Source organism: Schistosoma haematobium, chromosome ZW (assembly GCF_000699445.3).
Source record: "Schistosoma haematobium chromosome ZW, whole genome shotgun sequence".
Lineage (NCBI taxonomy): Eukaryota > Metazoa > Platyhelminthes > Trematoda > Strigeidida > Schistosomatidae > Schistosoma > Schistosoma haematobium.
In genome coordinates this window covers 50,607,599-50,631,392 of record NC_067195.1, presented here as the reverse complement: position 1 = coordinate 50,631,392, position 23,794 = coordinate 50,607,599, and the positions used below count along the sequence as shown (strand labels likewise).

General features: G+C 29.4%; 1 protein-coding gene across 1 annotated transcript in view; it reads right to left on the bottom strand.

The window, feature by feature from the left end:
* The window catches only part of MS3_00003806 (uncharacterized protein), a 93,544-nt gene extending 70,287 nt beyond the window's left edge, over positions 1 to 23,257 (bottom strand). The window contains exons 1-3 of the mRNA XM_012942140.3: positions 23,158 to 23,257; positions 19,123 to 20,559; positions 8,030 to 8,588 (exon numbers count right to left, since the gene is read on the bottom strand). Of these exons, the coding sequence (XP_012797594.3) occupies positions 8,030 to 8,588; positions 19,123 to 20,514 (1,951 nt within the window). The 5' untranslated portion in view covers positions 20,515 to 20,559; positions 23,158 to 23,257. The remainder of the gene's footprint in view (positions 1 to 8,029; positions 8,589 to 19,122; positions 20,560 to 23,157) is intronic.
* Between the last annotated feature and the right edge of the window lie 537 nt (positions 23,258 to 23,794).

Genomic DNA, 23,794 nt, shown 5'->3' with positions numbered 1-23,794 from the left:
AAAATCTTCTATTCAATTGTACTTTCTATAAAATTCATTCTTAGTATTTCATACCTTTTGCATTCAGTAAGTGGATGGACAGATGGATAGACACAGTAAATGCGAGCAATCTATTATGATAAAAGTATTTCACTGAATAAAATTATTCATAAAATCAAATATTTGAAAATACTATTTCAACAGGGGGCATTGAGAAAGCATGTATATCAGTTCAAAATTGAGTCATTTTTATATTATATATTTTAGAAATCAGATAGAGCATAATTGAGCGATTGTCTTCAGACTTTGGTTTTTGACTTTTTACAATCTAAAGTTCACTGAAATAACAGTATCCAATTACTTGTGTATGCACTCATATTCTTATCCATCGAGTCATATATATATATATATATATATATATATATATATATATATCAGCTTGCTTTACCCTATTAAGCTTACTCATTTATTTAAAACCTTTCCATAATTATACTACTCAAATATGGTCAACCACTATTTACGTTCAGTAGAATCGAATACACAAATAATTTTCATATTATGCTATATTCGTAATTTAATCAAATTGCAGACAGATGGCAAAAGGGGATGAACAATACAAAATCAATTCAGATCATTTCACTTGTTTATTTCAGTTATTTGTAAAATTGAAATTCTCTGTAAATTACATGAAATTCTAACTAGGAACAAAAATAACATTATACATAAAATGAAGAATATTGAATCAACTTTTAATGAGGTTTAGTTTATTTTTTACACGAATACTTGTTCATTGTTCAATAGATCATAAGACTACTGGTGCATAATGCGAAAAATCGAATACGATTACTTATATTTACAATTAAATACTTTTATAACTGATCAATTGGAAGATAATATAAACAAATTATATAAAATAAAACTACCTCACAATAATAAAAAATGTTTATATGTGAATTATTCCTAAAGTTTACATCGATGTCATGGACTAGTATACACTAATAGCTTTTTTTACCAAAACTCTGAGTGAATAGTTTAGATCAAATCCAATGGGAAATCATTTTCATCATACACTGATATTAATTAGAAAATCACTGAAAACTCCACCGAACTATACATTGGTTGAGTTTCGAACTCCTCAGTAGACCTGCTTCTCAACTTTAGAAACTGAGTAACATTTTGGTCTACTCATGACCTGTTTGTTCGAATGTTCATTTTTTTTTGTTTATTCATCACTACGAGCTGCTGAGCAACCATAAAAAATGTAATCCTTGATTTTCCAAGCTTTTCTTGTTGATATTGATTCGCGAAAGAAAACTAGCATTTACCTATATATTATTAACCATTATTATTTACCTCTTTTCATCTGTTCTTTAGATTACAATTGTGATGGATGAAGATCTTATTTTCATAGGGAATTTCTTTACATGAATATAAATGTCTAAAAGTATAACAAATCAAATGGACTTAAAGTGGGATAACATAACTAGCGAAATGATTAATTTTCAATAATTATTAGTAGGTTTCAAGAACAACACGTCAGTGCGAAGAATGTTCATTGCAGGTTACAAATATTTGTCAATTTATTTGCTTGCAACTTAATACATAAGCAAAAGTCATATATATTTTAACTTTAGAAATATATTTTCAGCTTTAAACATGCTTCAATGTAAACACAACATCTAGTCGAGTCAACCTACATAATAATTCAATGTATGTAAATTAAAAAGATATTTAGACTGTAAAAAACAATGCATTATGGCATAATGTATACATTGTGTTTGAATGTGTTGTTAGGTAAAAAAAACAATGTATAAAATAAATGTTTCGATTAACCGAATAACGTTTCAATTTAGAAATCACAACATTCAAACAAATATTCCAAATTCAATAGTGATATACATTTTAAAAGTATAGTTTAGTTGTGTATTAAATGAATTATGATTATGCAATCTTATGATAATTACCATTTTACTAGTAGTTCAGTATAAAGTTTTATTATTTACGATAACTGTGATACAAGTAATTAAAACAAAACAACTTGTCTTTTATTCCAAAAGCCAAGTGAAAATTAATTGTATGAATCAAAATATCTATAAAAATATTATGTTGACTTGAGAGTATAATTTGTATTAATTCAATCTACGGAGTAACACAGTTACTGAGAATTTAAAAAATTAATTTATATTTTTCAACAAAAAATAGTTTGATTATTATAATTTATGTGTATATGCGAAAAAAAAACATTATTAAGTCTTATTATTCAAATACGATGCATTGTTAGCCATGTATTTTGTTTTAGATTTCAGTCAAACAGTCTATAACTTTTTAGAAAAACTTAATTCCAATGCATTCAAGCTATTAATTGTTCAACATCATTTCATGAAGTTATTATCTGCTTGACTAATCCATTTTGCATGTTATAAACTTACTAGATAGAAGTTTGCAAGATCATAATAATTGATTTTCTACGAAACAATGATTAATGTAGCTTACAATTCATCTCTATGAAGTGGGTGTTCCGTTTCAATATCTTATTTTTGATCATATTATTCCATATCCTTTATTTCTTAATTTTTCTTGTCTTTTTTTCAAACTGTATTTTCCATATTTAGCTTAATCTACCATAAATATTATAATTATTATTTGAATTTTTCTTGAATATACTACCGCAAACTGTGACAAACGAATTACCATTTGACTTAACGTTGACAGAGACTGCTTAACCTAAATTGTTTTTTCTTGAATAAAAGCTTCATTTATAAAATAACAGTTCATTGAATAGTGGTTTGAGAAACTTTCTCCTGTTAGTGTTTTTTTTAGCGAGTTAGTTTTCTACGGAATGGGGTCGCTAACCCCATGCCCAACCCTCCTCTTTTATCCGGGCTTTAGACTGGCAGTAGCCTCAGAGGGCTCCACGCGGAGCACCAATTGAATCACACAGGACGGATAAAATTTGGAAGATGTAAGAACCTTTAAATATCTGGGTAGCGCCATTGATGAACATGGAGGGTCTGATGCAGATGTGAAGACGCGGATCAGCAAAGCAAGAGCAGCATATTTACAACTGAAGAACATCTGGAACTCAAAACGACTGTCAACCAACACCAAGGTCAGAATTTTCAATACAAATGTCAACACAGTTCTACTGTATGTAGTGGAAACCTGGAGAGCTACGAAAGCCATCATACAGAAGATACAAGTGTTTATTAAAAGCTGTCTACACAAAATACTTCGGATCCGTTGGCTGGACACCATTAGCAACAACCTACTATGGGAGAGAACAAACCAGATCCCAGAGGAGGAAGAAATCAGGAAGAAGCGCTGGAAGTGGGTAAGACACATATTGAGGAAAGTACTAAACTGCGTCACAAGGCAAGCCCTCACACAGAACCCTCAAGGCCAAAGGAAAAGAGGAAGACCGAAGAACACAGACATGAAAAATGAACGAAAATTGGATAGAATTAGAAAGAAAGGCCCAGGACAGAGTGGGTTGGAAAATGCTGGTCGGTTGCTTGTGCTCCATTGGGAGTGACAGGCGTAAGCAAGTAAGTAATTGAATAGTATTAATTTTACAATTCCTACATAACATAGATAAAAAAGTATTTCTCGTTTATGTGAGAATTTTTTTCTAAAAACCTTTTATACTAAATCACATGTGAATAATTCATTTGATTTTATTTAACATAAGGTATGTTTGTTTCATATTTCAGCCTACAAATTGTATAATCATATGAACAAACATTCACTTTCTCTTTTTTAATTTTATAAAAACTTCATTCAAATTCAGTACATCTTTTTTGTGTAACATCAGAATAACATCAGATTTTAAGGTTAGTTATATTATCTGAACAAATCTTGAGCAGTATCCGTGATAGGAAGCTTAAGTACTCATTTAAATAAATCTTATTGAAAGAAATAACAATAAATAAAATTGAAATAACCTTACAAATATTAAGAATGTATAAAACTATGAAATTATAGCTTGCTCCACAAATAATTGAATTTTGTCGTAATTTCTATTAAACACAAACTCTGAATCTCTTCAAATTATTATGAACCGATAAAAAAGACACTTATGAATATAAGTCAGACTTTCTATTCTTAACTTGTTATAAAAAATGAAATAATTAAATATGTAAAATAAATGTTTGAATTAAAGGACAAAGTATAAGGTAAATGAGAAAATCAAAACAGGATACGGTAAAATAAATAAAAAAACGTTGTTTTGATAAAATTCGTATTTTCAATTTGAATTTTTCGGTCCAACTGCCAGTGTACAAAGCTAAAAGAAAAACAGTATCTCATACGAATGCTCAGTATTGTGAACAAAATCAGTAAAAAACGGATCTACAATTTCGGGAAGTCATTGTTAACTATAATTTGGCCGAATATTGAAAAGTTAATCATATAAAACTTCCATTTGCATATGATACAAAAAGTTGTTAATTATAATAACCACTGAGATATGTGTTTGTTTGAGAGTAAAGAAGGGTTTTATTGACAGGTAAGCACTAATCAATACAAAACACCTTTGAAGATAATACGTTGCGGAAACGCAGTATGATGTTAGTAAGCAATGGTAATAATTACATCAATCATGAAATACTAACAATATTGATACTCCAATAATTATAATACATAGCACCTCGTAGCAAAATATATATACCAACTTAAAAATTTCTACACGGAGAGAAGTGTGAATACAGACAAGAGTGTATCTATGGTGTAATAGTGAGAACTTCATCAGCAATATCGTTCGGGAAACAGGTTGGCTTAATAGCAAACTAAGGTAAATGAATGAGAAAGGTCTTTTACTTTTGAAGATAGAAACAAAGATGTTGATTCCAGTCATTTTCGTCACATATTTATGGTTTTATTCTACATAAACTTGATTTTCTCTGTCTATCAGAGAAGCTCCAATGACATTGTTAGCCGACTTTGTCACCCATTGTCAAACTAATACTGGTAGCATTTTTACATAGATTAAAATGTAAGCTGCTTAAAAGCAATTTAAAAAGATACCGTTAGTGAATAACGTGTTTTTACACGGATATTAATGATCATAGATAAACAAAGCAATAAACCAAACCTATTTAAAAAGTAGTCAGAATTAGTTGCAGACAATACACGACCATATCGAATGAATAGTGTATCGTATTCTAAATGACGCTTTGATAACTTCATCCTAATTTATTAGAAAAGTACTTTATTGTGCTATTGTTCTTAAAGTCATTTTCCAGTTATATAGTTGGACTATATATTACCGAATAATCAAAATGCATATCCGCCTACACTGATATAAAAAAGTAGGATATGATTTATTGGATAGTACAATTAAATTTTCATTCTACAGCATCCTCAGCCAATGTCACACATAGGAAAAATGGTATGAATGGTAGAGTGTATCGAGACTTTCTTTTTTAGTGTTGTTCTTTCTCCTATTTGTTGTAAGATCTTAGTCAAATCATACCATACAAAATGTATGACAAGCGTCTTCCCATTTGATTTTTTACACGAAACAATCAATCACAAGTAAAACAATTTTTACTAAAACAAAAACGAGTGAATTTGTTAATTTGAAATTCCGGCAAACAATAATGATGTCACATTCCTTTGAAAACCATAATTCATGAATTATTCTAAGATGTATTGATGTAATTCTGTTTAGTGAAAGTAAGTGTGAAGCAACGTATGATATTTATCAAAATTTCTTCTAACTTTAACAATAAAGTTTAAGAATACTGACGAACTTGAGCGACCCTTAAAATGACCATGAGGAATTCTTCACCCTATTCAACCAATCATAAAGCAACAAATATGAATAATTGGTTAATAAAACAAAAATGAAGACATCAAAGAAAGTATCATTTTTAAATCATCAACGAGGTTTCGCAACGGGTTCTTTTGTATTACATTCAGTGTTAGTTGTATGAACTAATTAAAACCTTTAGTCTGAATATAATCCCAAACTAAATCCTTACCTTTAGCCTAACTCAGTTAAGTTTAAGAACATAGTAGAACCGAGAATGGCTAAGTGACTTAAATGCCAAAAAACTTGCCAGCTAAATTTTAATGTATAAATATTTTAAAAAAAACTAATTTCCAGAAAAATAAATTTCTGGTGACCAAAGTAAAATTATTAGGAGCATAATGCCTACTTCTCCTATCCAAACGTTTTGAAAAAGTGAAATAAAATTAGTTTCATGATTCGTTTATCAAATAACTTTCAATACCTTTCTGATATTTATGGTGAGAAAATAACATTGGTAACAAAATGTGATTCTGATCAGGATGAAAACTTTGTGAAGATTATTTAATTGGAATATAGCTTAAATTATGAACTGATTTTGGCTAGATGACTTTTGTAAACCAGTGAGTACTTGAAAAAATATCTCGTCATAATGTGAGACACATCATTAGTGTGCACTCATTGGCCTACCGACTGTTGGATCAACAACCTCTAGGTATCAAGCTAAGATCGTCACCATGGTATTAATCATTCCGTATCTAATGTTTCACATTCCTACAACAAAGGTTGTTCAGCTTAAGTCAGCTTATAATTTGAACTATACTTCATCAAAAAGACTGGACATCAAGAACATTACAGTCAATAATAAAATATATTGATTCTTTATCCTTGAAAATGGTAATTTTAAATAGCATTCATGCTTTTTAATTCAAACATTTTAATGACAAAGACAACTAAACTTAATTTATATAACGTCTCGAAATGATAATGTAGAAATCGGTAATTAACTTTAACGTCTAGGTGAAAATACTGAATAAAAATTGAAGTGAAATAAATGAGCTAACAACTTACTGAATTCAAAAACTTACTCGACAATGTTTAACTGAATGGAATAAGATTATATGAAGTTATAAAGCAATGGATAATGATTTATTTAAGTTTGCCAAAATCTAACGAAATTAATGAGATTCTGACAGAATTCTCACTTCGGTTTGATTGAAAATCTATACACACATCTTTGTAGCTTTTAAATACATTTTTATCTTGATGACAAGCTATTTAGATCTAACCACAAGGGTTATCTGTGATAAAATACAAGGATTACTTAATAAAATTTGGTACTGAACATCATGACTACCTAGTTAATAAACATTTGGTTTTTGATTCATTGGTCAGGCCAAAACAAAGTAAACTGAAGACGGCTGTCTTTTAGTACACTGGATCATCCGAAGTACATAGCCGTGGTAACAGTTTAAGATACTTGAATGCTACACATTTGTTTATACGGCTTGAACTATTATACCTTTAGTGACAAAGTGCACTGTTTCACGTTAGAGTTAGCTCCTTAATCTCAGTCATCAAAAAATATTACTTACTCTTTCGTGTATGAAAAAATTAAAATCACTAAGAGAATACTTAACTGACTCGTTTAACCGTATACACCCTACGAAACACAAAGCAGTATGATTAGTAATTGTCTTATAGTGTCTAGAATAAACCTAATGAAATTATGTTGAATTATGGTGTGTTCTTTTTTCAATAATAAGTCTTAAAGACAAATTTCAAACTGACATCTTTTTTATTATCAGAAGGGGGTTTGTGAATATTTTAGTAGTTTAATAATTGAATTCATGAGTCAAATAAAGCTAGACCACCATTGAAAATGTGTAAGCACTGGACGGCCGTTCTTTCCCAGTATGGGGCTCCTCAGCAGTGCGCATCCACGATCCTGCATGTGAGACTCGAGCCCAAGACCTCCAGTCTCGTGTCCGAACGCTTAGGACGAAACGGCCGTCCAGTGCTTCCAGGTTTTCAACGTTGATTTAACTAAGACCAATTCGTGATTTAAACTTTAAAAATGACAAGACACTACTATTGCCAAATTATGGGATAAAAACAATGAAATAACCACCGACGTTTTTTACCATTTAAACTTAAACAATGAAAAAAAGATTTTCTACACCCTAGATTGACTAAAAATCCAATACAAAATAAATAATCAAAGAGAATATCTTAATAATCATCATGAAATATTTGTAATTAAAACAAAGATGATAGAAATGTATTATTATGCTGACTTACTTGATAAATAGTCTGACAAAGAAATTTTTTGTTTTGTTTGACTATTATTACCGATGTTGTGATGGTTGTTTTGGATGCGATTATTGTTTCGACTGTTGTTCCAATTAATATTATCAAAAAATTGATTAGACTGATACGTTGGTAACAAAGTATAACTGTTAGTCTGATTTTCATGGATTTTATTAGAATAATGTATTATTTTATTATGATTAACTGGTGTATTGAAGGAGGAGGAGGATTGTAATGAGTCATTGTTAGTATAACTCAGATTATGCTTAATATTATTTATTATGCATTCTACAGATGTTGTTGCCGTTGTTGTTAGCAGTGGTGATGTGAAAATAGAAGTAGTAGTAGTAGTAGTAGACAATGTATTCATATTTGTTAGAATAGGAGCAGTAGTAATTGTTGTCATGGTATTACTAGCATTAAGGATAGATACCCGTGTAGTTCTTGTGATGTTGCTAATACATTTACGATTTCTTAGCTCCATTAATTTCGTATTCTCACTTTGTATTAATTGAGTGGATAATTTCGGTATATTATGACAGGTTGAAACCTTTAAAAAAAAACGATAAAAATAACAATATAAAAAAATATATTTCTAAAATTTTATAAAAAATGAAATTCAGACAGACAACTAAACGTACACTAAAACAAAAAATTAGAAATATATAATATTAATAATGAATAAATTCATTTATAAGAATAGTAAAGAATAATTAATTAGATGGACATATATGTAAACGCCCAACATTATTACATAAAAATCCAATAAATGTCTATATTGAACTCTAAAATTTAATTTTTAACATAGAATACAAACTAGAAGGGTGTGGTCAATTTACAATATCAGCAAAACATTCATAGAAGAACAAATAAAATAGTTGTAAGATTTATTCGTCTTTTTAAATAAAATTCAACCATAACAGTTAAAAACACAGAATTATATATATATAACGACAAGGGACTGTAAACTGATCATCAGACAACAAAAATAGGTTAATAACGTCCAAATATGTTTTTGCTATACCATTACTTTTCTTATGGAATTACTTATCTTAAACTTGCAAAAAATAATTTTCTTCAACTAGACATGACTAATTTCAATTGGATTTATAATGTCCATCAGTTCACCACAAAACAGTACTAAGAAAAAACCTTACTGTATAACTAATTTATTTTTAATAGCTTTATAACCTAAAATTGATAGGATGGAAAATATTTTCAAAGCATATCTGATTAAATAAAACATCCGATCAGTATTCTACATGATCCTATACTCTAATCACTTACTGATAAATCGATTGGCCAGTTCAATCTTATATCTAATTATGGAACTAAATACATAAATTGCCCACTAAAAACTACTTACCGAAACACTGTAGTGTACCGTTAATAAAGGTGAACTCAAAACAATAAAATAATTTGTTTTTCAACGTATATTTAACATTAACAATAGAATATTACATTTTCTAATATTGTACTTATAAACAAAAACTTAACCCGTGGAAATGTATACACTTTAAATGACAAAGTATTCATTACATAAATAATTTCAACAAACTATTTTAAAATTCATTTGTTTTATTATTATTATTATTAGTTTATCCTATTAAAAGTCTAAACTTATTCTCATTTTCAATGGATTTCATTAATCTACATTGAAAAAAAACAAATCGATTCCTAATTTTTCACTTTATTCTTTTCTTAATATTTTCTAATCGGTTTGAGTTATAATTTATTATATTCATTAAATTCAATTGAAATGATAGTATTATCTTAATTTTACATACAATTGAAATAATACATACCATTATATTAACTAATCACTAAATCAATAATTTTCATAGAACTTTGTCTATATAACAGTTTTAAAAAAAAATCATGGAAAAGAAAATTTAATTCGTTAAATTTTCAACGAATGTATTTGAAGTAAATTCAATGTGTTGCCTAGCAACTATTTCTTTTTGTCAGATTGTTTTTTTGACTGTCTTACAATTATCAAAAATATGTTTAAATATTATTTTATCAAAATATTTATATCATAAATTGATATTTGAATTCATTTTATTTTAATACGTTTATAAATAAAATAAAATCAAAACTATTTGTATGTTCAGTTTAAATCAAGTACTTGATAATTTGCATAAAAGTGATTGATTAATGGTAAAATCACTAATGGTAAAATAATTCTATTTTATAAATGGATATATGATGGAAATGACAATTTTGGAATGCAATAAAAAGAGCTAAAGCTTCACTGTATAAATATTCAGCATGCACAGATATATATTTTACTAAAAAAAGTAATATTGTAGCATTTATTTTAATTTATCCAGTCCTACAAATATACTGAAATTAATGTTGGAATCAAGAAAACTTAAGCCTATAAAAGGATAGTATTAGTAAAGAAAGTATATTGAAAGTAGTGTGACAGTAATTCAGTCTTCGCAAAAGTAATATTTAGAGTAAGAAGTTTTTTGAAATTAAATATCTGACCTAATTCATCCCATGTTGATTATATTTATTCTGACCATTTATCACACAATTTCATTTTGCGTATAAACTGATTCAAGTTAACACTTTATATTAGTCGGCCCCAACATAAACGATTTGATAAGATTTTATATGACAAACAACAATTCTTGATTCACATGTTACAATCTTAAATGATGTACTCTGCCTTAAATCTGGCCAATTTTATGGATTATTAATTTAGATCCATAATTGTAGAATCTGATGAGATACTGTTGTGTTTTAATCAAATATACCTCAAATATCTTGTTTTCTAATCTGTTCGTTAAAATATTTTCGATATACTATTTTTATTAACATTTATATTGACTTTCAAATCTTTTGTAAGTGATAATAATACAAGTATCATTTATCAAATGAGACTGAACTAATTTGTAGATTATTCCAACTGATAAAAAATGCATTTTATATATATTAACATATTACAACATAAAAATATTGTAGTGATTGTTTGTACAAAATAATATCATTAGGAAAATCAAAAATAAACGGAGCTGAAAAGGAACATCATTAGATAGATAGTTTACATGGAAACGAACTTCATATTTCTTGAATAATAAAATGTCCATTAAAATTATTCAAAACATATTCAAGTGAAAGAAAACATTGCATACAATTAAATCAATTTGTAATGGTTTAGATTAGACAGTTGTGGATGTTTTAAACAAAGTTTGGTGAGTCTTAGTTGGCATCTGTACATTCTGTTCTGATTGCCTCGATATGATCATCATTTCACAAGTCTACAAATAACAGATTGAATGTGTCTAGCAGTAGAATTAACAACATGGGTTTCGTCTTATTCAGAACCTGTCAACTGGATGTACCTGTATCTCAAAGTTGGTGCTCATTCCGGGAGAAAAACCCAATACCTTTCGTTTCAAATGCTCAATATGTTACCCATTTAGCTTCTGAGTCAGATAACTATTCACTCGTGCAACGAGTACGAACTCTAAATTTATCTGCAATGGCAATGACTATCATACTGGTGGAAAAATACTTCAACAGATTCACTAAGATATTGTTCACAAAGAATATCAATGAGTCAAATGTATCTATGAGTATTTTCATGTTTTACAGTGTTTGCTGATTTCCAAGTTACCTTAATGTTATTAATATATCCATAAAATGTTTGTCTCAGAACCAAAATTGACTTTCTAAAATTATTTACTTGAAGAGTTTGAAGTAATTAGCTTAGGCGAAAATTTGTTTCTTCATGGATTGATATCAACTGGGAAAACTAAGTAAAAAAACTAGAGTACTGGATAAGCACATTGTGCCAGTTTAAAATTTCTCGTTAGTGTATAATCACTACCCTGGTGAAGTTCGAATCCATCACACTCGAGCCTCACAGTGAAGACGTTACATTCGGATCAGGAAATTGGTAACATCCACCAGTTAACATCTTCAGTTGAAACTAATTATATTTTAACCGTTCAAACAAACACGAGTGTATATAAAGTTTCGTCAGTTGATTATGTGCAATATAGCGAAATGGTTGAAGTTGAGAATCCGCAACACTGAATTCCATATCAGTAGTTTAAAGGTGAAGTGTTAATCATGAGACTTAAGGGTCGCTGTCTTTATACAATGATGAGAATTTTTACACCATCATAAAACAGCTATTCAGTGCTCCCTGATCATGATCAATGGTTCTAAAATTGATAATGGTCCATAGGGAAAGCCAATTCAAATATAGAAAACTATTCTTTGTCTATAGGATTCTCTTTTCAACTTTAAAAAGTAGTTTGATCAAAATGTGACACCAAACAACAAACAGATAATGTTCAAAATGAGACTTAATGAAAGTAAACATATACACATCAGTTACATAACTAGCAGTAATACACCTAATGTTTAAGTTATACAGCAAACATTTTCAGCAAATATCAATTTTGTTCGTCTCAGTTATCTTAGTTTTTTTCGCATTCAAGTTTATTTGTTGACTTTTTTAAGCTTCAATACTCCGACAAGTGAATGTGTTCAAACATTTAGCCATAGAAATTCTATTCTTTCTTATAATAAATAATACCCTGTAAATATTCATATATTAGGGAATTCTAATGTCTGTATGATTTTATATCCTCATCCGAATGATCCAAGAGCGTACAAATTATCACTAAAAAAACAAATCACAAATTGAAATTGAAATGTTCCAACTATTTGCCTAATAGTTAAGTCACAAAAAATTACAGAAAGCCTAGGCTCTATATGTACGAGGTAGTTTGAACATTCTGCACAGATAGAAGTGTGCATTTGGCTGTACCTAGGCAACTGTAAGTTAATAGTTAACAGTACAATTATATTTAATTCTTTTATTCATTTATATATTAATCACCATTAACAACGAACAACGAACTACATTTTTGGTTTACCTTTTAGTTTTAAAGTTATTACTGGATTCTCCTTCGACTAATTTTGACTAAGAATAACATCACACAAGCAATGACATTTATTTTGTTACCAATTAATACCTACCACAATATGGTCAATTTATTTTTATCCACTCAGTTTTATCACAACCAGAATGACTGATAACCCTGATTATTGGATTTTGATGCAAATCACATAAAAGCGCATGAATGATATGAACCACTACATTGTTCACATATTTCACGTTAAATGACTCATATTCACTAAATAAACTAAGTTCAATACCATAATATGGTTAGACAGTTGGGTAGGACAGGATTGTTCTTGACTTTATTTGCTTTTTATAACTTCCTTAGAATACTTGAAATAGGCATTACTACCGCTTAATTATTAATCCCTGATACTTTTTACAAATATAATTTCGTTTCTAAATTATCTTGAAATTCTGGTTTTCTGTGAAATAGTTACGAGTCACAAATATTTATTGATGGTTGTTCTGTTTTGTATTCATTGAAAAATAAATGGAATTCATTGATATGTTCTTCAATAATATGAAGTCGAGAGAAAACTTAGGTTGAAAAATCAATCTTAGAGGTCAAAATAAAGAAAGCCAGTCAGAAATGTCAATCTTTCAATAAGGATACTAACATACAGATACTCATATATTATTATTAGAAACTTGACCTTTTCTTCCAAGATATATAAATGAATTTTAGCCAAGACAACTTTTCGTTCATTGATATATGGCGGTAAATTTTAAAAAATAATTTGTTTACTGCTCCATACAAGTAGTTATAAATGACTTAAAAGCTTTAAAATACATTAAAAAAAACTATACAAGTGTAAAGTTACTTATAATAACATATAAACATAAATGTTTGATACAGTATTATGGCAATAAATATTTGTTTGTTTGTTTGTTTGTTACCGGCGTAATGTAACAAGAACTATTTTCCTTTCTGTTAGCAATTTTATATAAGCAAACTGAAAACTGTTAAAGTTTACATATTGTATTACAACTATTATTCAAAAACAGAGTCGTGTTATAAAGAAAAATGATTACTCATAATAATAATTTTCAACGAAAAAAGATCACATTATTTTGCCATCTGTTTACTAGATCAAATGTACATTTATCTATAACAGAAGAATATCATTATTGGTCCGAAACCTCATACAATTATTCAATCCAACTAAATATGCATGAATATAATAGAAAAGTAAAATAAATAAATAAAAACGTTGTCTTTTGTATCGAAAAAAATGTACTTTCAAAAGAAAATTTATTAGCCGTAGCAATTATAAAAAATTTCAATGTCTGTATAGGAGAAACATCACAAAAAATATAAGATAATTTTCCAATGATCTGTATGGTTTGACATGAAAATTTAAACGTTAGTTTCATGCCTCTTAGCTAACAACAACAAGGAGCCTCTCTAATGTCGAGAGAACTCTAGCTCTACGAAGCATTTGAACGTGCTATGCTCAGTATCGAATTTGGATACAACCATTAACCCCTTAGGATTTTGATCAACCCCCAATAGGATTGAGGTATAAATGTATTTGAATAATAACAACTCGATTGTATGTTAGACAAAATCTTATTGCAGTATTGTACAATTAGTATTGAGAATTCTTTACTGCAGCAATATTTATAGGATTGAATTGAGCTATTATTATTATTATTAATAAATTTGTAATGGATTAAAACGAACTAATTAAATAATTATTAAGTTGGGTAGCACGTGAATATTAATCTAATTTCAAAACATTTTCCATTGCAAACCAATTTCAATTAAATACAATTCCATAAATGGGAATAACCAAGGAGTCTAGGACAAAATGTCTATCTAGTACACTGTAGGTTTCAATGATATTTTAGCTGAAACTAGTCCATTACGAAAACTATCTTTAGTTTATTGTACACGATGAAGAAACAAACCGGTCATATTACTAAATAGTTCATTCTGTTTATCGTGAACGTCTACCGAAAATTGAATAAACAAAGTTAGAAATTATAACAATTTAAAGCCTACTGAATAATCTGTGTACTGCAATTGCATACATTTTTTGATTATTGACTGATGATTTACATCTGAAACTCATTAACATCAATCATGCAAAACAATCAACCAATCAAGTAAAGAAAGCATAGTATTGGGCCTCAGACCATATATATATAATTAAAAACCTTTCAGACAAAAACTAAAATCAGTAACTTTTTGTTACTAAAAAATGCAAACACATTTATTATCGTCGTATGCTACTACACTAGAAAAAAAGACCCTGTTGACAAAACGATAAATGTTAATAATATATAACCACTGTCGTATGAATGACTTTTTATATTAATGAAATCAGTTTAATATTAATGATGCATGTTCCAATTATCACCTACATTTTCTTCTACAAAAATATTCTGAACTTAAATGATTATCTTGGTGAGATTGAGGGAGAGTAAAAGTTCAGATCCTCACGTTAATTAGGTAATACATGATATAAACTCTTAACTAAGATTTGTCTAAAAATGTAGTAGCGACACCTTACTACGAAACTATTAAAGTGAAATTTATTTCACTCAGTCTTCCATCAAATAAAAGTGGTGAGATTTGGATTTGTACTTGGCCACTGAAACATTGCTGATGGTAGAAAAGCTATCACACCTTAAAAATACCTACATAAAAATGAGTCAAGTTCGCTCATATTCATCTAAATAAGAGATACTGTTGAAGGGGAAATGTAGGCAAAAGCAACTGAATACTAATATATCAAATGATTAGTGATCGAGAGAAGTCCATATTTAAATTATCTAACTGGCTTTTGTATCTTTATATTGGGTTCTACTGATCTAAGTTTTGCAATCCTTTCGGATATAAATTTCTGTACTAGACAATGCAAGGACAAGCCGTTTTTGTGTTTCAAAAGATTGGTTTTTAGGAAAGATAAATATTACGCTGATTAGGTAAGTTAACTGTAATCTAAAACTTGAACACAAATACAAATCGCATAACCTAAGAGAGTCTTTTAACATTAAGCTATTATTTCAATTCACTGAAGGATAAAAGCTACGCACACTACAAAAACAAAGTGATGACTGATTGATCAAAATGGTTAGCCACTGAAATTCTGTGAATAATTTTTCGGTCTATTAAATTTCAAAGAGAAATATATCTGAACAGACTGACTTTTTCTGTTATAAACTTAAAACAAAATATGAAAATGTAGGTTACTCAATATTACGGACAGCTTTATGACAATATGAAAGTACGTGGGATGATTAAATAAAATCCACAATTCAGTGACAAAAAGAAATAAAATGTTATCTTAGAAAAAAGACCTTACTGAGACCTGACAGACTCCTTAAACAGAGGACTGTCATATACATAGGGATGAAAAAAATACTAGCCTACTAAATAGTCAAGCATAAAATTACTACAAACAACTATTCTACAAGTTAAATTGCTAAAATATAAAACTGAGAAATAAATGACTTAGTGGGTAAGAGAACAAAAGTCAGTTGTTCTACTAATACCTCAAACACACTTTTTTATTAGAAACCCATTGCAACTAAAGATATAAGAAACTGAACAAAGTTTAAATTATCCACAACTGTCTGTTATGGACATGTCCAGTGTAGCATAGCCCGACAGGCTGGGTGAAAAACAAATATAGTAAGCGTTAAGGATTGGAATAAAATGTTTTAAAAGTTTACTTTGATGTACAGTATTCACACATCAAAAGTGAACAAAAATAATCGGAAGTGCTTGGTACAACACTGTGAACGTTGAAGATAACTTCGGCCCAAATATCTGAACTATTAAAGCCGTACTCAGAAATAACATAAACATCAGTGAATATTTTTCCACCAACAAAGATCTTCAACAAATAGATAGAGAGCACATCAACGAAGTAACCAACCGAAATGACTATACAGACAGTACATTAGTTTAGTAACTTTTCAAAAACGTTTCTCCTGGAATTCTCTTACAGTTTATTCAATAATTTAAGACAACACGAGTTTAACTAGATTCATAAGTATTAAAATTATCAAAATAAATATCAGCAGGCCCCACTGCCGATCCTGTGATAACGTCTCAGACTGTGAAGATATGTGAGATAACTGTAAATCCTTTAGGGAGCATCGATTCCCTCAAAACAATAGTAACGCCTTACTGATGAGTTTTAGCTAGCATGAAACCTAGATCAAGGTTTTCTTGCTAATCACTTCTAACTACTTAATATACATGATAATTTTACAGTTGCAGGATTGACAAGTCAGCATTCACATTCGAGAATATAAAAATATTTGCTGAAAACCAAAACAAATTCAAATTTTCACATAACTAACCCCATTATTCAAATATTACACAACACATATTTAACCATTATCCAAGTTCAAAATGAAACAGTATACCACAAGGAAATAAACTGTTGCGAACACATAGACGGAGTACAATTAATTTGTGTCGTAGTTTTAAAAAATGCAACGCATGTCGTTTTTTGAGCGAAACTCAGTCAACAATAACCAGTAAGCACAGTGTACAGTAGGCAGAAAAAAAAGTTACATCGGTGAATACCTGAGCAGAGAAAAGTTGTTTTTAGATTTTTTATAGCTACTGCTAAAAGATCATTATTGATAAGACAGTTTCTGATATTTGGTCAAACAGATTTTATGATGATTGACTATGTGACTAATTGTCTGCTAGAGAGGACTATGACTTGATGAACTATGAAGAATGTATTCTGGATATATTCACAAGTATTAGGTTTAAGTTTTTCTCAAAAAGGCCTAAGAAAACCGAAATTCATTTGCCATTTACGTCAAATTTACAAGCAAATTAATTCGGTTCGGTAGGTAAACATAAATTTACGTACCAGGCTTTGAATTACAATTCTTTCGTAAAAGTTACCTGAATCGAATTGGGAAAGAAGGGACCTCAACTTGAGAGTCTGTTAGAAGAATTAAAATTCCTATACAATTGAAATATATCTCTATAATCAATCATATTCATCCAACTGTTAAGTCTATATATATATACTAATCAAATCATCTGTTTGGCTCAAAAAGAAATTATCAGTATAATAAACAGCTGTTCAAAATTATTTAATTTAAATATCACGCACTTAATATGCTGCAAACTAATAAGACTGTTGACATGTTAAAGTGTATTTTACATGTGAACATCTACGTTGTAGTTATCTATAGTTTGTCAGTGTTAATTAAGTCATATTCGCTAAGTTAGTAATTCACTAATTAAATTAATGCTTTCTTGATCACAAGATATTTCTTTGGAACAATAAACATTTAGCGCATTCAAACAGCAAACTATATGACATGTCAGTTAATAAGTTCAGTTAACATTTGTAAAATAATTTATAAATGTACAAAAACCCATAATTTTTTTTGTTTAAAAATAATAAATCTTTTAAGAATAACATAATGAGTTTTCGCGAGATAATTTACATTATATTTAAAGGCTAACTAATATTGAATCGAAAATATCAATGTTTCTTAATATACTTACTTTTAAAATGATACCGGAACATTTATTCTGTTCATAATACCTGAATAACAAAATTTATACTTAAAAGAACCGACTATTCAATGAATATTTCAAATGAAAAAAAACTTTGTCTATTATTTAGATGATCTCAAGTATCTCCTAATTAAATGACACTAGCGTTTTCCTGATTACTTTGTATTATTTCAATATCTTAAACAAATATTTTATGTTAGAACATAATAATCAGTTAGTAAACATTTGAAATAACAAACATATAATGTGTGAAATTCTATAACAAAATGAATACAGTAAATATACAAACTGTTAAACATAAATAATAAGTATACGACGGTGACAGTTTATCTCATATAGACACAATGAATCATTTAATAGCCAACAAAAACTGGTAAAAGTTCAGTTAAGATTATCAAAAACAGAATACTTTGAAACCTTTCTAATAATGATATAAATATATATTCCTAAAATTTAGGTAATTAAAAAATTACCAACTGAATTTTTTTATTAAATTCTCTTTCTAGAGCGTGATTTTATAAATAAACATATCCTCAAACATTCATGACCGAAATCTATCAAGATTAAGATGAAAGCTTAAATTTTTAAAAAAGGATTTCTACATAAAAATAGTTGTGACATTGGTTAATATCATGGAAAATGACTTACTTGACAAATAGATGATGATTTTATAATACTAAACTTTGAATTTATTTGAAGTGGTTTTCTATCCTCTATACCATATATTGTGATGTAGTTAACAGGTCCATTCTCAGAATAGTTGACAACGTGTAACCGATTTTGTTCATCTTTACTCCGACTAAAGTTTTTATTTAGTTCTATCCTCTTACCGTAGTTATCTAGCGTATTTTCAGTAACGCTTTGTGACTTTATTGTCTGTGGTTTAACTTTTCGTCTATGATCACAATTGGATCTAGGATTACAACTGAAAGACCTTAGTATTGTTCTCTTTACGTTTCTGTTCGATGAATCATTTAGTGATGTATGATCTAGTCTATCATTAACAGTGGCAACAGGCGATATTAATTGTTTATATTCAGTAAACGGAGAATGTCTTGCTTGATTTTCTTCAAGTTGTCTAGTATTACAGAAAGATTGTTCATTAATATTTTCTTTCCTTCCATTGAATGAGAAAAGTTGTTTCATACCTTTATGCATTTTACGCAAATGATAAAAGTCTACCGAAGTTGGACGAATTCTTGATTTTGTATTCGATAGGAAAGGATTCACATTTTCATTAGTCGGTGTAATATCTTCAGATGGTATGAATGTAGGACAAGGATAAGGTGATAGACTAGGCGGATAGTCATAAATGGAATCATACATTATTATATTGTTAATCTTATTTTGTTGATTAGGCTCCACATAAAATGGATTATCAGCTAGATAATATGTATATGGCGAAATTTGATTACAATTCTCTTCATTAGAAGATGACGTTGAATTATTTTGGCAAAAGTATGGATTATGATGAGTTAATATTTGACTTGAAGGATGAAATGATGCTGATCTAGGTCTATTATAAGGGTGTGGCCCTATATATTGTGAATTTACCAGATTGGTTGTTTCATAAGCCGAGATAGACATTCCTGAAGATAAATAAGAATTAGTTGCAGGGACAGTAGTTGATGTTACTTGAATTGGATAATTGTGACTATTAGTTTTCCAGTTTGTTCTATACATATTTGTGTTAAAGTGACATGAGTTTTCAGTATATTGTTGCTTATTGTGTAGTACATTTGTATTTGGGACTAAATTGTTTTTCGGTCCGATACCATTATAAAAGACTGCTTCATTTGATGGATCTGCAGATTTTGCACGTCTTTTAAAATGTTCGATAAACAAGGCAAGGCGTCTTGCTCCCTTATCTTGTCTATTAGTAGTGGTTTTGTTCTGCCATTTTTCCACAAAAGCTGATGTATTCTCATTCGACATAAGTGTCTTGGACTTACGAAGTAAAGTTAAATTTGGCGAAATATGAATGCTACCATCATTGTTATTCACGAACTTGGAAGGAACACTTTCTACAAAATTGTTCATCTTCCAAGAATCTTGTTAAATGTGTAATCACATTGGATTTAAAAGCTGAAAAAATGAAAAAACGAAAGGTGAGTTTCTTTTATCGAAGTCAGCTGTACATTTAAAATTTCATGAACAATCATGGTTCATAATGCCGCATCGTTACAACACATATCAGCCCAACAAAGGGTCAGTAACCGGACGAAATGCATAAATTCGGAAGAACTGATACCAATATTACCTTAACAACAAACATAGATAATATGGTATAAGAATATACTTTAAAAAGACTTTTGTACTTACAAAACTGAACACCTCGAATTTTATGAATGTTTGATTAATGTTGCAACTACATCTTCTCAAAGATATCCATAAAAGTCAGACTTAAAGCATTCAGTCACTAGATTGTAAACATAGACTGACAGATATGCCTGATTTTTTTGGCGAGAAAAATGTTTCGAACCATCAGTATGAAAGTATTGATTTTCATTTGGTCAACTAAGCTAAAGGCAATTTCTATTGTCTTATAACTATTCCCTAACTTCTGTAAAAACAATTATCCAATTAGAATTAAAATAAAAGGAGTATAAATTAATTCACCAAACAATAAATTACTTAAAACACTTTAGTAATAATAATAAATGGTAAACATATTTGCTCGAAATAAATAACAGTAAAGTACACCAATAAATAAATATTATTCACACAAAAATCCACTGGATGTTCATTTTAAAAATCACAACATGTTTATCAGATCTGAATGAAAACAAAAACAATGTATAGATTCTGCTGACAAGGCAACACTGTAAATACTAAGTGATGCTCATCTGAATGAAGCGTCTTTGTAACAATCGAGGATACACCTTTGAAAAGTTTAAAGTAGAATAAAATAAAAACTGGACTGTGAGTTCTCGAACAACCATGCAAGCATCAAGAGAGTTTTAAGTGAAAAACCACATTGTTCGTGAAAACAACCATTTTCTATGAATAACTGAATATACTTAGGACGACAACATTTGCATTGTGACCGAAATAGCTAAAGTGTATTTTACACCTACTCAAAATAAGATTTTATATTGACAGTTCACAGAGCAGTTTATATAATAGCAACCATAGTGACTTAACGTGTTTATTTAGCAAGCCTACAAAATTAGTGAGACGTTCGTGAAATTCGAAATCATCTCCACGATGTAAATTTTCTAAACACTAGAAGATATATTGTGGGCGAAAAGAGATTTTGTCATTTCGAAACAAACTACGTTTGATCATGTTATGGATAAGATTTTTGTCGCATGGCTTTTCAAAACATCTGGCAAACATATTGCTCTGTATGCGAACGATATTCTCAAATTCAGCATGAACATATATGATTAATGTACAAGGATATATTCTGCGTAGACACTTCACTAAAGAAAGCAATGACCATTCTCAATAAATAACGATAAAGTAAAACGGTGCCGACACGTCATTATTGAGTTAAATAACCTATACTTTCAAACAATACATGCATTTTTGGTTCTTATCTGACATGTTGGTAAACCACATCAGTATATTTTTGACAAAAATATAGACCTTACTTATCAATTAAGATCTTTCAAAAAACTTGAATAGTAATGCAACCGTTTTATATACGCAATAAGTTAAACTTCACAATAATAAAAAGCTAATAAATCTTAAGTAATACTCATGATTCTCCGATTATTAAGTTCACTTTGCACAAATGCTAAGATACTAAATAAACAGGATCATACATCCACATTTCTGGAATCAAGCCTTACTTTTAGACAAACCTACACAAAAAACTCATATTTTGGGTAGACTGACAGTTCACAAGCCTCTCAGTATTAATTTAGCTTGTCTCCAGTTATTTAAGTGATTAAAGCTAGATATAGCGAGAGCTTACAAACCCCTGCAAAACAAACATTTGAAAGTAATCGATATTTGGAAGTCCTTTTCGAGCTTTTGTGATAATATGAAATTTTTGTAAATACTTGAAAGCACGAGTTTAATAAGTCATGTTGATTTCTAAGAAAAACAAATGTTCGCAAAAATAGGGACCCCTACCTAATTATAATTTGATAAGAAACAACCAACGCCGCTAGTAGATGACAAACGGATAAAAACGACGTGTTATGAACATTCGATTGAAATTTGTAAACGATAAGAAAATCTGTTAGTAATTACCTATAAAACGAACTCTAAGGTTCACTATAAACATATCATAAATTAACAGGACAATCATAAATACAGTTAGCGCTACTTCGTAGCAAATGTACTTCAGGTAACACAGAAAGTCCAAAACTCATGTGTAGCATCGTCAGTCAAAAATATTCATGAATGTGTTCAGCTTTCAGTAGATCAACATATAGCTCACAAAAAGCCTCATACTAAATATCCTCAGGTGCCATCCGTAATTTCTGAGAAATTGACAATTTTTGGGCATATGTTTAATTAAAAAGACTATTACCTGGGTTTTTTAAAACCCGAAGTCCTAATATAATTACAAAACACTGCCTTGATAATTTAAGATTTAATGAACACCATCTGATCAAAATGCTTCACAGAGATTCTACAGCAGCTCCAAACAACAACAAGCACAAAATACCAGTTGAACATTCAAATCGAAATATTCCAAACAGCTATTAAATATATTTAAAGACATACCACGCTAAATACCAACACGTATTACCCAAACCGAAAATTCGATTGCTAAAATACACCTCTGAAAGTTCTTGACAAAATGACCTAATGTTACACTAATCAGTAATCTACTGTGCCCCCAACTAAAACTCACATTGTCCAACGAAATTCAAACTGTTTCCAAAGCTAGAAGTACAATACTGTTGACCGATTAAAACAATTATCACAATTGTATTTCACAAATGATCAGAACATATTCTTTTGACAGTCGTGCACAACCCGAACGAGTACCTTCGTGATCATTTGGTAAGAAGGTTTCATCATATTATCTTTACAGAGATTGAATAAATTCGGAGTTTCATATTATTCTGTATCAAATTTTGCGACATATAATACACATGGTTTTCATTCTACCTGATATTTTCATATTTCCCACAAAGTTTATAGATTTTAATTTAAGCTTGTAGTTCGTGTAGGTAGTTACCACAAACTTATATTGTAGTTATCTTTTTTGATCCAGATCATGAACTGATAGATGTTAAACCAACATTGAAAACCTGAAAACACTGAACGACTGTTTCGTCCTGTTGTGGCACTCCTCAGCAGTGTGCATCCACGATCCTGCTCGTAGGATTCGAACCCAGGACTTTTAAGCTCGCGC